The sequence below is a fragment of the Sminthopsis crassicaudata genome, chromosome 1 (genome assembly GCF_048593235.1).
Source record: "Sminthopsis crassicaudata isolate SCR6 chromosome 1, ASM4859323v1, whole genome shotgun sequence".
Lineage (NCBI taxonomy): Eukaryota > Metazoa > Chordata > Mammalia > Dasyuromorphia > Dasyuridae > Sminthopsis > Sminthopsis crassicaudata.
Genome location: NC_133617.1, coordinates 590,694,807 through 590,711,359, shown reverse-complemented (window position 1 = coordinate 590,711,359; position 16,553 = coordinate 590,694,807). Strand labels below are relative to the sequence as shown.

Below are 16,553 nucleotides of genomic sequence, written 5' to 3'. Positions count from 1 at the left end.
TTAGTGCAAACCTTAATCATCTCTCACTTGGACCTCTGAAGTGGCCTAACAGGTTGCCCTGCATCGGCTAATAGCATCATTTTTCTAAAATTTGCCTGACTGGTCAGTCCTCAGCTCAGTAAGTCCTAGTAGTTTTCTGTTGCCTCAAAGATTAAATATAAAGTACTGTTTTTTTAAGACTCTTTATAACATTCCCCCTTGTCACCTTCCTATAGACGTTTTAGCTTTACTCCCATTCACACATTTGACAATATAGCAACTTGGCCATCTCTGCTGAAGTGACTAAAATAAGACTATTTCTAATGTATGTGTTCAATGTCAACATATTTTTCTTTGTCCTTAAATTATTTTTGATTAATTTTATTTGACAACACCCTATCAAATTTCTACTCTGCATATCACTGTATTAAGTACTGTTGGAAATCAAGAGAATTTTGAGATAATAGATTCAACTCATTGAAATAAAACCCCAATTAAGAGAAATAATTAGAGAATGAGGTATTCTGATTAATCAAAATTTAACCATTTATTCCTGTCATTACACACTATGGCATCTAAGACCAAAAGCTCTAAATAATAAATATGTTCTTAATATCCTAGAATTCACAGGATATTTTTCCTGATGAGAGATCTTTTAAGCTATTAAATTAGATACAATCCCATGAAGAAAGGAAAATAGATTTTGGTTTTTGTCACTTTTATATGAGAATTCTATTTTTAAACTGATGATCTTTTTTTCCATGAAACTGCATAATCAGGTTTTTAGGAAAAATTCAAAATTTTTGCCTTGCATGACTTTTATAAACAATATAGGAAGAAACATGGTGAAAGAATGCTGTAATTTGTGATCAGGGAACTGAAGTTCAGATCTTGGCTCTGCCATTTATTACCAATGTGATCTTGGGTGTATTTAACCTTTCTGGATATTGGTTTCCTAATCTGTGAAGTCAGAGATTTAACCTAGACCTGCTTGCCCTTAATATAATACTATGTTCCCCTTCACTGCCATAGTTTCACTGTCTGAACCTACAGGCAAATTAATAGGTGTAAATTTTTATATAATAGTATTTTTGTATTGCCATTATGAAACTAAAATAGAGATGCTTTTTTCCTTCATCTGCTTAAAAAATATTTTTTATTTTATTAAATATTTCCCAATTATAAGGCAAGCAAAAGATATAGATGAAGTCATGTAAAACATTTTTATATTAGCCATGTTTCACAAGGAAACACAGAGAAAAATAAAGTTTAAGAAATATACTTCAATCTCTACAGCTTGTTTTTATTATTTGAAGAGAGGTGAGGAGCTAAGTTAATACCCTCCCTTTACCTCAAATCAAAGTAATTTAATTTGCTTATGCTTTTTGCTTTGCAAGATCTCAACCTGCACTCCACCATATACAAATACATACTGGTAGCAGTAACTCAGGGTGCTAGGTTGTGGCAGTAAATAAAGGTGACTGATATTTTATATAAGACTATTCATCTGGTAAATCCCACTATAATTTTCAAGGAAAATCTTTTAAGGATACATTTGATATTAATTTTTACCAAATTCATGCTAAAATATGGGTAAATAGTTAGGGAGGACATTATTTGCAAAAGCAGTATTGTTATTGTGCCAACTCAGTGCTTGTGGATCTTGTCTATATTAAATCCTACTGACCTCAATTAGTAGATTAGAACACAAAAGTTATTGCCTTTAATAACCTATAGTGTGACTGAAGAACTTTTCCTTATAGTGTTACTAGATCAATAAGTTAATGTTAGAGCAAAAAAAAATTTATCATTTCTGACTTTTCTAAAGATGGTTTTTGAAGCATTTCAATCTGTTTTTAAGATTTGAATTGACTATCCAGAGACAACGTATCTTTTCTCTTTTGATATTGACAGATTTCCCTATATATTATTTAGGATTTTAAAGAAAGCTTCATTAAAAGCTAAGGAAAACTACTTCAGGCATAAGGAAATATGTGAATAGATAGATTCCTAACGGAGCATTGTCTATTTTGGGAGAACAGGACTAAGAACTACTATTAAACATCTTAGTCAAGTTTTAACTTAAGAATGATAGCTAGCATTTATGGACTTTAGTTTACAAAAGTGAATAAATCCCATTTTACAAATGAGGAAACTGCAACTATAAGAGATTGAGTGACTTGATTTGAGCATTTTTTCCACTATAACATTCTGCCTTCAGCATATTATTGTTCTGTGATAAGGGTGTGGACCAATTCACAAATTAGCACAAATGACAAAATCCTTGACTCAGGAACTAAGAAATAATTTAGTTTAACCGCATCAAAAAAGGCATCATCTCTTAAACATCCCTGACAATCATTCATCTTGCTCCCATGTGAAGGCCTCTATGATTGGAAACTTTACTCCTTCCTGAGGCCATTCATTCCTCGTTAGGTGTTCCTTAAACTGAGCTTCAGTCAGCCTCTGCATCTTCAATCTATTGTTCCTACCTCTGTCTTTGGGGACCAAGAAGAACACATATTTCACGTGTTCTTCCATTTCTTTCTTTTTTTTTTTTTTAAATAGTTTTTATTTACCAGATATATGCATGGGTAATTTTACAACGTTGACAATTGCCAAACCTTTTGTTCTAATTTTTCCCCTTGTTCTTCCATTTCTTGAAAATAACTATTATATTTTTCACTAAGTTTTCTTTTATTCAAGGTAAATACTTCTGTTTTCTTCCAACTGTCCTCAAGTGGCATGCTTTCTAGCATCTTGCCATGCTGTTCTCCTTTAGTACTCTGTCAATCTCTTACTAAAAAAATGGTGTCAACCAAAATTGAACACAGGATCAAAGATGTGGTCTGTACCAGCAGAACACATCACTGTCATGCCCTTTGTTTTGGATGCTTTACTTCTATTAATTCTAAGATTATGCTCTATTTTTTGATTGTTTTGGCACAATCTACTTTGCCTCTCACCCATAAATATTTTTCACACATACTGTTGTCTTAACTACACCTTCCCTTAACCTATACAGTTGATTTTTTAACCATAGTTAAGTAATTTCCATTTGTTGTATGTATATAAAATATATTCAATTTCTTTTTTTTTCTTTCTTTCTTTTTTGAGGCTGGGGTTAAGTAACTTGCCCAGGGTCACACAGCTAGGAAGTGTTAAGTGTCTGAGACCAGATTTGAACTCCGGTTCTCCTGAATTCAGGGCTAGTGCTCTATCCACTGCGCCACCTAGCTGCCCCCAAATATATTCAATTTCAGAAATGTTTTTGGCTTGTTACTGTTACCCAAAAATTCGCTATTCATTCATCAAGAAGTTTTAACTGGATAAGTCTGAGGTTAAACGGCAGTCATATTACTTATAATATTAACCCAGGGAATTAATGACATTGTAAATTTTTCTTTCTTTTTCTTTTTTTTCCCTCTAAACTTAACAGTGATGAGGTTGACTAAACCTACTTTATTCACCAATATTCCAGTAACATGTGAAGAAAGAGACTTACCAGGTATGCCATAAGATATTTATGCATGTCACTTTATCCTATCTGTATCTAAAGAAATTGGCATTTGTGAGTTTTGTCTTTGAATCCTCATCGAAACATTACACACCCAAGTTATGTATTAATTGTAGCAATACCTCAGCTGCTTCCTCATTATCAACAGTTTCTAGTGCTTGCTGATGTGAAACTGACTTCAATTTTTATATGTATTTACATTTTATAATAGTTAAATAATAAAACTTTAAGTATTCCAATTTAAAGACTTTTTGGAAATTAAAACTAGAACTTTCTCTTTTGGGGGTACTATTGCGTTTACCACCCTATGCCATAAAAAATATGATATTCTGCATTAGAAATGCCTTCATTTAGAAAAAATGTCCAGCTTATTTTAAATACCGAGCTTTTAAAAAAAGAACATGATGATATCAAAGATTAAAAATTAGAATGATGTAAATATAGAATATAGGAGGAAATTATCATTTAATTTCCTCTAATCTTATAATGATCTTTGCCCCAGTCATATTTTGACATATTTTGGGACAATTAATACAAAAAACATTTGTAACCAAGCTTGTTTTTTAAATGATAACTTTCTAAAAGTCAGTAGCTGTATATGAGTGTTCATGCCAAAATAGGGAATGAACTGATAAATATCATGCTCATAAATAGAGCTCAGGGTAATGATAGCATAACAGCATGAAACTTAAATATGAATATGATTGTATTATATTTTCAGGAGAAAAGAGTATCATAAACTTTAGTTTGAATAATAGTACAATACAACTGAATCTTTTAGAAATCAGCTGGGTTATCCCTTACTTAACAGATAATGTTAGAGGCCTAAAATGTTCATGACTTATCTGTTGTCTCACATGGAAAATAGTTTCTCCTAGAAAGTATTCAGGTTTGTCTTTTATGAGTAAAATTTAAAGGTATGAAAAAAGATATTTGTAAATTTCCTATCATAGATAATCTTGTCTTAAGATACTTCTTTGAATTAAATTTCTACATACAACAGTGTTAGAAATGTCTTTTATATTGCTACAGGAGATCTCTTTAATCAGCTCATGAAAGATGATCCTTCCACTGTAAATGGTGCAGAAACTTTGATGCTTGGAGAAATGCTGACCTTGCCTCAGAACTTTGGGTAAGACTTTTCAGATAAAGTAGATAGAGACTTCTAGCTTGTGAATTTTGCCAGCTGTTCTACTATTCTTGTTTCCCTGTCCTAATAAATAACTAATAACCTGGATCTTTTAGGACTGATTTCTACCCCTAAAGATTCACCAGTATGCATTCGCCAATACCCATTTGTAGTCTAGGATTAAGGATAGCTAACCTCATGAAAAATCTACTCTGTAGATTCTGTAGCACTGTGAAGTCTAAAAGCAATAATTATTAAGCTAGTTAAACATGGTCTTGCTCCAAAAGGTACTCACGTTCCTATGCAGGATTTATATATTAAAATAAATAAATAACATTAAAATGTAGTATATAGCAAATGCCAAAGAAAGGATAGAGACGAATACCATGGGGATGTCAGAACACATTGGTCTGGGAAATTTGTAGTAGTAGTTGAGATTTATAGAATGTGATGATGAGATAGCACCTCTGGATACATGTAAACGTAATTTTTTTTAATCTATCATTTCATTTGTTCTAGATGTTATTTACCCTGAGGTAGAATACAATCCTTCTAGAGTATAGTAAATAGCCTTTGTGAATAAACCTGAACTCCAAAATTTACCTCCTTATGGAACCAGTCTTTAAAAATGAGCTTTATTAAACTTTGCTAGGGTAACCCTGAAACTATATCAGAACCTTTTCTGCCTCAGAGAACCGGCTAAAGATTTATTGTGCTCACAGCCTTCCAGAATACAGTCACAGCCACACCATCACTGATTGCCTTTTGGACATCACAAACTAGATATCACATAGGCATCTTAAACTCAGCATGACCAAACAGCTCTTTTCTCCAAAACCTTCCCTTCTTTCTAACTTTCCTTTTATGTCAAAAGGCACCATCAGTCACCTAGACTTCACAACCTCAAGATTATCTTCATCTTTCACTCACATATCCAGTCTTTTTTTCAAATCTGGTTATTTCTACCTTTAGATCTCTCTTCTACATACCTTTCTCTCCATTTACACAGTGATCTCTATAAATCTGGCCCACTTCACCTCTCATCTGGACAATTTCAGTAGCCTTCTAATTGGCACCTGACTATTTGGCCTCCATTATTCCCTCTTTTCAATCTATCCTCCATTCAGCTGCCAAAATAATTTTTCTAAGTGCAGGTCGGATCATGTCATCTCCTTTTCAATAAACTTTAATGGCTTTCTTTTGCTTCTAGGATCAAATGTAAAGTTCACTGTTTGGATTTTAAAGCTTTTTATGATCTAGCTCTTTTCTCCCTTCCTCGTCTTCAGCAACAAGCAACAATAACAGCATTTATTAGTAAACACCATGTACATACCGTTGTTTGCCGGATACAAAGAACAACTTCTCCCTATCCCCCCCAAATCCCCAAGGAGTTCACATTCTCAATAGGAGGTAAGGGAGCAAAAAAACAAAACAAAACTGTGCAAATGGAAATAATTTCAGGGAAAGCACCAGTGTTAAGGAAGAAAAGGACAGGCTCCCCACTGAAACTTGTAGCCAGGAGGCAGAAAGTAGGAAACATGAAGATCTCCAGTGAAAATGCCTGGACTCGGAATCTCAGGTGTCATTTGAAAAGGCCTATATCTCTGGACCACAAAATACATGGGTAAGAAAGGGGGAAACTATACGAGAGGAAGAGGACAGAATTTGAAGGATTTTAAGAGTAAATCAGAGTTTTATTTTTGATTCTGGGGATCATAAATAACCACTAGAGCACAAGGGAAGTGACAAGGTTGAACTTGGGCTTTGGAAAATCAGTTTGGCAGCCATGTGAATGGACTGGAATGGGGAGAGACTTGCTAAGGAGAATTCTCTTGTAATCAAGGTATGAAATAAGAAAGGCCTATACAAGGATTATGGCCTTTCTCAGAGGACATTGGAGAGATGCTGTGAAGGTAGAACTTGGTCATAGGTTGGGATGAGGGAGGAAGGCATGGAGGATAAACCAAAGTTGCACTGCTGACTGATTAAGAATAGTGGTTTCCTCAACAGTAAAAAGGAAGTTAGGAAGAGGGAAAGGTTCCAATGGAAAGATCATGAGGCTAGTTTTTGACATGTTGGGTTTCACTTTGGTAAGCCAGGGCTTGATTTATTTTTTAGTTGATTGTCTAAACTTATGAAAGTGAAGAAGGAAAGATTAATATTTTAGATTAGGAGAATTCTGGGAAGATGATGGAATAGGTTGCTAAATTTCAAGTTCTCCTGATTTTCCCCCTCAAATAGAACAACTTTGTGCCTCAGGGCAAACATAGAGTTGTGAAAAATCAAGAATACTTAGAGTAGAACATGGGTCTTCCAGATTCAACCATGAAGATCTGAAGAAATAACTTTAACTAGGAATTAACCTGTCCAAAGTGCAAACACCTTTGAGCCAGCTCTGTATCTAGTGGTTATTACTCGGGCTAGCTAGATATGACTGGAACCTCAGCAGGAATCACAAAGACTTAAAGCTCCCAGACTGTTTGTCCAATTGGGATCTGAGTTGGAGAGGACTGAGTGAATCTTGGTAAATTGGGAACTCCAGGCCCAATTGTGCTGCTGAGATGTGGCTCTGGATGAGAGGAAACAAGCACTCTGTGAATACAGAAGCAGTGGGGCAGGGACACTGCTGGCTATGGGCATTTGCAGGAAAGTGGAGCTCTTAGTGTGGAATTCTTGGTCAGGGTGGAGAACTGAAGGGAAGCTTGAGGCTGGTGAATATACTAGTACCTCTTTATTTATTTATCTATCTATCTATTTATTTATTTATTTAATGGACCAGCAATGAAGAAAGAATCTTGCCATTGAAACATGAGAACCGAGAAGAGCAAGGTTAATTTTCAGAGAAGGACACTTTCATAAAAACAAAATTTCTACTCCAGAGAGTAATGTGAAATAGCTCCCTGCCCAAAGAGAAAAACTCAAAAAAGAATTTAAAAATCAAATGAATCATTAAAGAATAATTTAAAATAAAACTCAAGAAAAATAAGATTATGAAAAAAAAATTAGCTGACTAGAAAAGGAAGCATAGAGTCTCAAAGATGAAAATAATACTTTGAAAATTAGAATCAAGCAAAGGAAAGCCAGTGAAGCTATGAGAGACCAGGAAATAACAAAACATATTATAAAGAATGAGTAAATAGAACAGAATATGAAACCTCTAACAAGAAAAATGACAAATATAAGAATAATTGGACTGCCAAAAAGTTATGACCAAAACCTTGACACAATAATGTAGGAAATGATCTAAGAAAATTTTCCTGGAGTTATAGAACATGAGGGGAAAGTAGAAATAAAAAAAAATACATCTATCACCACCTCAAGAGATCATTTGTGGAGAACAACAGGAATATTATTGCCAAATGTTGAAATCCCCAGATCAAAGGGAAAATTTTACAAGAAACAAGAAAAATTAATTCAGGTATGCTGGAGCTATAATTAGAATTATACAAGACTTAATCAGCATCCACAATAAAGAACTGCAGGTCCTAAAATCATCTATCATACCAACAATCAAAAAGAATTAAGTCTTGCAGCCAAAAATATCACATCCAGCAAAATTATCTATAATTTTGAGTGAGAAAAAAATGGACATTGAACTTGAAAATTTTCAGGACTATGTATCAAACAAATCCGAATTTAACAAAAAATTTAACACATAGAGCCAACATCAAAGATAAGTTTTAAGAAACACAATATGGACATACTCTTTGAACATGGACAAATTTTTTTTTTTTTTTAAACACAGGAAGTGTTTATAGATTCACATCAACAATAGGATAGTTCAAAAGAAAGATTGACAGAATTAAGGAAAAAAGAATAATCATGATATACAAATGAGGCACAGAGGAAGAATAGACACACAGGCATTAGAGGGGGAAGGAAGGCTCATAGTTCTGAAAATCTATTCACATTGGGAATGGATTCAATAGACAACACTACATATATGCCATGAAAGGTATAGTACCCTCCAAAATTTATAAAGAAATAAGGGGAGAAATGGGCAGATGGGGAAGCTATGGGCGAGGGAAGAAGACAAGGGAGAGATCCTTGGATAGGGGAAGTTTAAGTAATAATAAGCCAAGTTATAGAGCAGAATTTAATGAAAGTCAGCAGGGATAGGAATGATTGTATATGTGGTATGTCTGAGAGTATATGTGTGTATGTATAAATCTACGTATGTGTACATAAATAAATTTTCTTAACTGTGCTTGGGAGTAGTTGGGGGGGGGTGAAAGGAGGAAAAAAGAATAAAATTTTTAAAAAGCTGAACAACAGAGAACCAAAGAACAATTTGCAAGGAAGTAAAGAAAAAATGGATATTCATGAATATAATTTCTTCTAATATATATACTTTCTTGATCTGTTAATTTATTGTTACGTATTTTTAATCATCCCTGATGTTCTGCTGTGTACATGACAATGTTCTTTTTTATTTTGTATCCCTTTTCTGTTTTTCTTTTTTCTTACTGTTTTTTCAAATGCAATAAATTTTTTAAAAAAATAATAATTTGGATTGAACTTAAAAATATGTCATGGCTTATTTTTTCTCCTAGAGAGATGGTTGTTAAATAGTTTCCCAGCACATCACTGCTTTGACAATAGCAATTTCAGTTGATAATGTAATAAGCAGGCTATTAAAGGGTTAAGAGGTGAGAGAGGGAATTGGTAACATTAATTGTCCTCTTCGGATAGTTAAGGTACAGAAAGGAGAAGAAATGAGGCAGTAACTATTTGGAATGGATGACCCAAGTGAGGCTTTTTAAGAATAGGAGAGATGTGGGCATGGTTCTAGGCAGTAGGAAAATAGTAGACAAAAAGAAAGTGAAGATAAATGAGATTTTAGGGTTGATAGAAGAGGCTAATCTGCTGGAGAAGACGAGATATAATGAGATCAAAGGTGCATGTAGAGGGGTTTGTCTTAGCAAGGAGAAAGAACTCCCCCCTCTTATGAGACAGAGGTGAAGGGGGGTATCTGAAGATATAGTAAGTGATATGAGATGAGGAGGGGGCAAGAAGAGCTCTTTGTGAGTGAAATATGAGATGGGGTTTCCTCCTGGAGAGGGTAAGGGAAAGGGGAGACATGGAGCTTTGAGAAAGGATGAAAAGGTTTGGATTAGTGAGATGTAGAAGGATTATCTTGCAGCAGTGAGGGTCCAGTTGAGATTCACGTAACTTAAATTTGTCGTTGATTCAGTCAGCATAGTGTCATGATTTTCTCCAGCTTTGTTTAGTGGCCCTTGATTAGGAATTAAGGCAGAAATGCCTAAAATATTCCCAGACAAAAGCCTGGCAGAACAAGCTCTTTGATAAGATGAGGGAGCAAGGAATTTGAGAGAAGAGGACAATATAGAGTTGAACTGCTTCACTCAGAGGCCAAGGTGGGGAAGGGAAGAAAATTACCTAATGTAGGGGATATGGCATGGGAAAGAAGTGAAGACACGAAGGTCATGGTAAGCACAGAGAACAGGGTTTAGGGCTGCAAAGGCAGAGAGAAAAATTTCAGAGTTCATGAACAGGCACTTGGACTTTACCTCCATGCACAAACACACTGTCCTGCTTCATGTTCCTCATTAGAAACACAATCTCCTTCCACTGGGCATTTGCATTGACTGATTGTTGCACTTGGAATACTCTCCCTCTTCACTGGTTTTTTGTTTGTTGGTTTGTTTTTGTCTCCAACACTTAGCATAGGACCTGGCACATGTTAAGAGCTTTAGATATGCTTATTGTCTTAGGTTGAAAGTATAAAGAAGTTATCAGAATAGATTTATTAGTGGAAAACTTAGATTTATATTCAAGGGAAAAAATGATAAAACCAATTTTATTTTTACTGAACAAAATTTTACCCAAAGATTAAATAAAATGCAAATGATTCCTTAAAGCTTCAGTAACTTAGTAGAGACTTAAAATCATCTCCAAAAAAAAAAAAGAAAGAAAGAAAGAAAACTTTATTTTCCATCCCTTTCAGATGTATCATAGGACAGTTGGCAGGGATCTTTATAACTTTTGGTAGGGATTCTATAACATTTCATAGGTTATCTCAATATTTTACATGGCACTAGGATATAAATGAATTTAGGAGCAGTGTTTGTGGCCACCATCCCTTAGGGTATGAGATGTGATGGATTCTGTCCAGTACTCCTCAGGGTGACGTACTTATACTTTGGCTGAAGCAGATTACTTTCTAAATGATGGTTTTCTTTCGTACAGAAACATATTTTTGGGGGAAACCTTTTCCAGTTATATCAGCGTTCATAATGATAGCAACCAGATTGTAAAGGACATATTGGTAAAGGTAAGTAACATTTTGATTCTGAATGTTTCTGAGTATATTTTCCTGCCTTTTCATCAATTACCTGTTTCCTTTATTATTGGTATGCTTTAGAAATTCAGTATGCCAGACTTAAAAAAAAAAAAAAAAGTTAGGTATTGATTCATAATGGAAGCTTCCAGAGGACACTGTGTCGCAGTAGACGATTTGTTAAATTGGGAATGGGTGATCTGGTTTTGAGCCTCAACACTGCCTGTAACAAGCTAAGTAACTTAGGGCAAGCAGCAAGGTTTCTTTATAGTTCTGGGAATTTAGGTATTTGGAAGTAGGACTTAATCTGGACTTGGAAGGATTGGACTTAGGTAAAAATATGAGAGAGAAAAAAGACTCCAGAAAAGTAGGAGAAAAATTGCAGTAATCCCTTTGATAGCATGAGTTCTCCCACTCCTCCTTGGTTCTCTTTTCTGTTCTGTTGACTGAGGGTTGGGCCTCAGAAAGTTGTATTTCAGACAGGAATTTAGGGACTAACTCCAGTTAATTATCTCTAAACCATCGTTCCTTCCAGACCTCCAGCCCACCACAACCCATTCCTGAATCTTTATTAGAATAAAAACACCAACCAAGGTATACCTACATATACAGAAGGAAGATAATGATAATCAAAAGTTAGAAGCAGAAGCAACTGTAAAAATTAAATAGTCCCAGTTCCTTCATTTTACAGATGAAGAAACAGAGATCTGAAAAGAATCTTCATTATATCTCATCTAAGGTCACACAGGTAGCAGAGCTGGATTTCAACCTAACTCTGCTGACATATCCAGTCTAATGTTCATTCTACTATTTGTGGGTATCTTACACCAGATATGATATCTTTTCTATAGGGTAGGATCTGCTGCCCCAACCCAAGAGCATTTAACTAAATTAAATTTTAACCAATTAAGTTGGCAGACACCAAGGATATAAATACATCGAATGAAACAATCCAATGGTAAAGACTTACTGTTGAGTATCTAGGCGAAAGGGGTAGGAGTAAGGGTTAGGGTATAGTTTTTGTAATGATCTATTCATACCCAGTTAAGGCACCCAGGATTCTGAAATAACTTGTAGTTATTTCAGTTATTAGGAAAAACTAGTTTAAATACTTGGCACTATGTAGGGTTCTAAAGAGCATGTTCTGCACCGTAATATGACTAGGCAGTACTTGTAATTATGCTTCAGTGGCCTTTAGTAATATAAGGTTCAAAAGGATTTGTGGCAACAGTTCAGGAAGAGGGATGTAAGAAGGCTGTCACCTAAACAGTGTAGTATATTGGAGAGTTAGGAAAGAACAGCTCAGGTGTGGCTGGGTTTGAAATTTTTTAAGTTCCAGCCTCTTTCCCACAAGGTCACATGTTAATTGAAATTACAAAGTCACAGAGACCCAGTTTGTGTGTTTGGAACAGAGAAGAAAGGAAAAAGATCATAAATGAAGAATTCCTTTTAGTAAATAAATAAGTCATTATCTTGAAAAATCAAGAAGGAAATCTTTTGGACATGCTTGTTGGTATGAGACCTGAGGGCACAAAGAGAGGAACCTTTAAAATTCTAGGGTAAGATCTTTGCATGTTCTTTCTTTAATTCACAAAGGGAGAGGACCAAGGTGGATGGGTGGTTAGGTCGGTTAAAGAGTAACGATAGAGTAACTGGGAAAAAAGAAAGACAGAGAGAGGATTGTTTTCAACCTGGATATTATTAAATAAAATTTTCCCAATTCATATTACAATGAAAAATAATATTCATTATGATGCTTTTTAAGGCCTTGCAAAATCATGAAGTGGCTTCAGAGTCCTCAAAGAAAGACTTAATTCATGATGTAATAGTATTTATTATATTTTAATTATCTTAAAATGAATAAATAATACATGTAAAAAAAGAAAAAAAGATACAAGGCAGAGGTCATTTGTTTTCTTGAGTTGCAACAGGTATGAAGACATCTTAAGACACAGGATGTATCAGAATTTCATTTTATAGGCATTGGAGAACCAAAAAGTTCTGGCAAAAAGGGTAATATATACAAAATGTTTTAATAAAAATCATTTGGGGCAGTTAGGTAGTGCAGTAGACAGAGCACTAGTCAAGAGGACGAGTTCAAATCTGGCCTCAATCACTTAACACTTCCTAACTGTGTGACCCTGGGCAAGTCACTTAATCTCAATTGCCTCAGCAAAAAAAGAAAGGAAGGAAGGAAGGAAAGAAAGAAAGATCATTTTGTATGCAATGATTAACTATGAAAGGCTTGGTTCTTCTTCCAATAGACTTTGCACAGAAAATGCCACCTCCATCCAGAAAAATATCTAAGGAGACTGAATGTAAAACAATACATTTCTGGTGTTTTTTGTTTGTTTGTTTGTTTTAATCTCTCCTATAGTTTTTCCTTTTTGTTCTAATTTTTCTCTCCCAACATGATTCATAAGGCAATGTGTATTAAAAATAAATAAATTTACTATAATTAAACAGAAAAGAAAAATCATTTTGTCAGGGTGGAAGGGCCAGCAAGAAAATAATTGTGCTAACTCAGAAGTGAAATAATAATAAATTTACAGACTTAAGACATTATTTCAAAGTATTGTCTACTACCTCATCGTACAGAAAAAATAGAGTAATAAATCAATGGAGTAGAATGAAAATACCAGATATCTAATCAAATACATACAAAAGAGGAGATTTTCATGAACCCTTAGAAAATAACAACTGGGAGAAGGATTCATTATTTACTTAAGAAGTTGGTTGGATTTGAATCCACATCTTTCATCCAGTTGGATAAAAGACTTAAACCTTTAAAAACCATGAAGAATATGGGGAAAAATAGAATAAAGTATTTATTTATGGGGTGCAAGTGAACTTTTTTGAATTTAATACTTGAAGAAAGTAGGAGAAAGATATGTTTGATTACCTTAAAAAATTTCTGTACAGCAAAAAAGATTGGAAAAAGTGTACATAGCAAATATGATGGTAAAAATTGAACAATTAAAATATACACAGATGTTAAAAAGTCACAATGATAACTTACATTTCGTAGTTGATAAGGCAGTCTAGTAATAGCTCACAAAATTAATCCTTTGCCCTCTAAAAAAATTATTTGACCATGTAATTAAATTGTTTAAGAGTGTAACTGAAAATGTTAACAAAAACGAAAGAGCCGTCTGTTCAGAAATTTTCATAGCAGTATTATATGAGAAAAGCAATTTACCATTCACAACCTAAATATCCCAACAATAATAGGGGAATAAGTAAATGCCACCACATTAATGTAGTAAAATATTTTAATGCAATTAAGACTGAGTAATGAGAACTACAAAGCAAAAAAAAAAAAAAAAAAAAAAAAAAAAAGTCCCAGAAGAAAAGAATGCACACTAAGACCATTTGAATAAAACCAATTGAGAGTGAATGGACTGATGGAAATACAAAGGAGAAATTTAAAAGATGTTGAAACTTTGTGGTGAAATAGATTAGTTTGACTGTTAACAAGTAGCTGGTAACTTTCTTAGTTTTGATGTTTAGTGCTAGGTTCCTAAAACATTTAATTCATTTTTAAAAACTAGCACTATTTTTTATTTTAAATTAAATAAGATGTATATGTATAGCATTATACAAACCTGAGAATGTTTTGTAAACATCAGCTATTACTATTTTTGAAAATTCTCATTATGTCCGAAAGACACAATAATAATCAAGTATAAATAAGTCAGGAACATAAAATCAGGATTTCCTTCAATACAGATTTGTTTAAAGTATAGTTAGACTACCTTTATAGTCTGATAATCATTTCCTTTTTTTCTTTTTTTTTTTCCTATTTCTCTCCATAATACCTCTACTTCAACCCAGGTGGCTTGTTTTTTTCCTTTAATTTTACTTCTTGTTCTTCCCACCCTCTTCCACCCATCTACATCCTACTTAGTCTTCAAAAAAAAACTCAAAAGCTTTCCATTACCACCTTTGCCAGAATTTTCCTTTTCTTTTCTGAAGCAGTCTGGCACTTTTGTTTCTGATTCATTTGGTAATTACTTATTTGAAACTTCTCTTGGATTCTTCTCAAATCTATTTTGCTCTGCAGAGCAAATAAACTTCTTTGCATTTAATACTTGAAGAAAATTAGTAAGGGCAGATAGATGTGTGTGACTATATTAAAAAATTTCTGTACAACCAAAAAAATTGGAAAATATTTATAGAAAATAATTTAATCCATCTTTTGTTGAGTTTTTTATGTGTTCAAGCCTTAGCCTCTCAAACTAAGTGGTGAACTCTTGAAGGTCAGGGATTGTCATTTCTGCTATTTGACTCTGTTCCACATCATAATGCCAAGAGATTAATATTTGTCCATTACATTTTAATATTGAGTGTATTAATCAGTGTTGGTGTGTGTACATATAAAGGATTTTTGTTTTAAAATAATAGAGAACTCTAATCCGCAATAAAGAAATCTAGTTCTGGCTAATCTGACTTTCACTTTATATTATTTAAAAGTACAGTCCTTTTTAGAATGTTTATTCTAAATCATTTTTAGAAGTTGAAATTCTCTTAAAGTTGCACACTATCTTCTAAGGTTTTTCTTCCTCTTTCAAGGCCGATCTTCAGACAAGTTCTCAACGGTTAAATCTTTCCGCTTCCAATGCTACAGTTGCAGAACTTAAATCTGATTGTTGTATTGATGATGTCATCCACCATGAAGTGAAAGAAATTGGAACACATATGTAAGGAACATTTAAACACAATCTAAATCTATCTATATCTCTATACATATATATAGCATTAAAATTTTTTTGTAATGTTTTTACCTTATATGTCTAAAATAGTGTTTTCTTTTTATGTGATAAGAGTTAATACCTCTAACTGCATTTTTGTAATTACTTAGAAATCTATCTAAAAACTACCTCAGGAGAAAATCTGAATTGTAGCAAGGTAGGAAGTCAGAAAAATACCTATTTTGAACAAGTGTGATATTGTGAGGGATGCAAATAAGAATCAGACAATTCTAGTCCTCACAAAACCTATGGTCTGAACTTATAAGCAACATTTTAAAATTTTTAATCATTAACATTTAAATCATTCCTGAGGAACACTAAGAAATTATATAGTAGGAACTTCATGAGCTATAGCCAAAACAACCTTCCCTAAAGACTCTGAGCACCCTACTGGTTCCTCTTAAGTAGCACTAATAGAAAAGCAAAAACCTTCCCACATTTTTTAGATGCTAATCACTATATGCCCTATTAACTTTGCCCTATTAATTCAATTCTTCATAGAGGTAATACTAGTTTGAAGCAGAGATGTAAGAAAACACTTAATACAAATCTTTTGAAAGCTTTGTAAAATGCTAATTATCTCTATGCATGGCTGTTACCTTGAAATAGACATATATTAGCCTGATCCAAAAACAAAACATCTAACCAGTAAAAAATAGCAGTGTAAAACCAAACAGAGGCAAGCTCCGAAGGCCACTTTGCCTTATAACCTTTGCTCTTTTGTGCCTGTGTGTATAGATAAACATTTATTTTTGCTCTGAGGCAAAAATCTAACTAATTATTAATGTTAGTTTTCTTTTTAAAAATTTGAGCCCTTTAGGTTTGGTTAAAAACATGATTAAACATTGTCAGAATTCTTTTTAATGTTTTAATTCT

General features: G+C 33.7%; 1 protein-coding gene across 1 annotated transcript in view; it reads left to right on the top strand.

Moving 5' to 3' along the window:
• TRAPPC13 (trafficking protein particle complex subunit 13) overlaps positions 1 to 16,553 on the top strand; it is a 36,937-nt gene that overhangs the window by 5,725 nt on the left and 14,659 nt on the right. Inside the window, 4 exon segments of the mRNA XM_074282397.1 lie at positions 3,419 to 3,487; positions 4,529 to 4,628; positions 10,836 to 10,920; positions 15,499 to 15,626. Of these exon segments, the coding sequence (XP_074138498.1) occupies positions 3,419 to 3,487; positions 4,529 to 4,628; positions 10,836 to 10,920; positions 15,499 to 15,626 (382 nt within the window).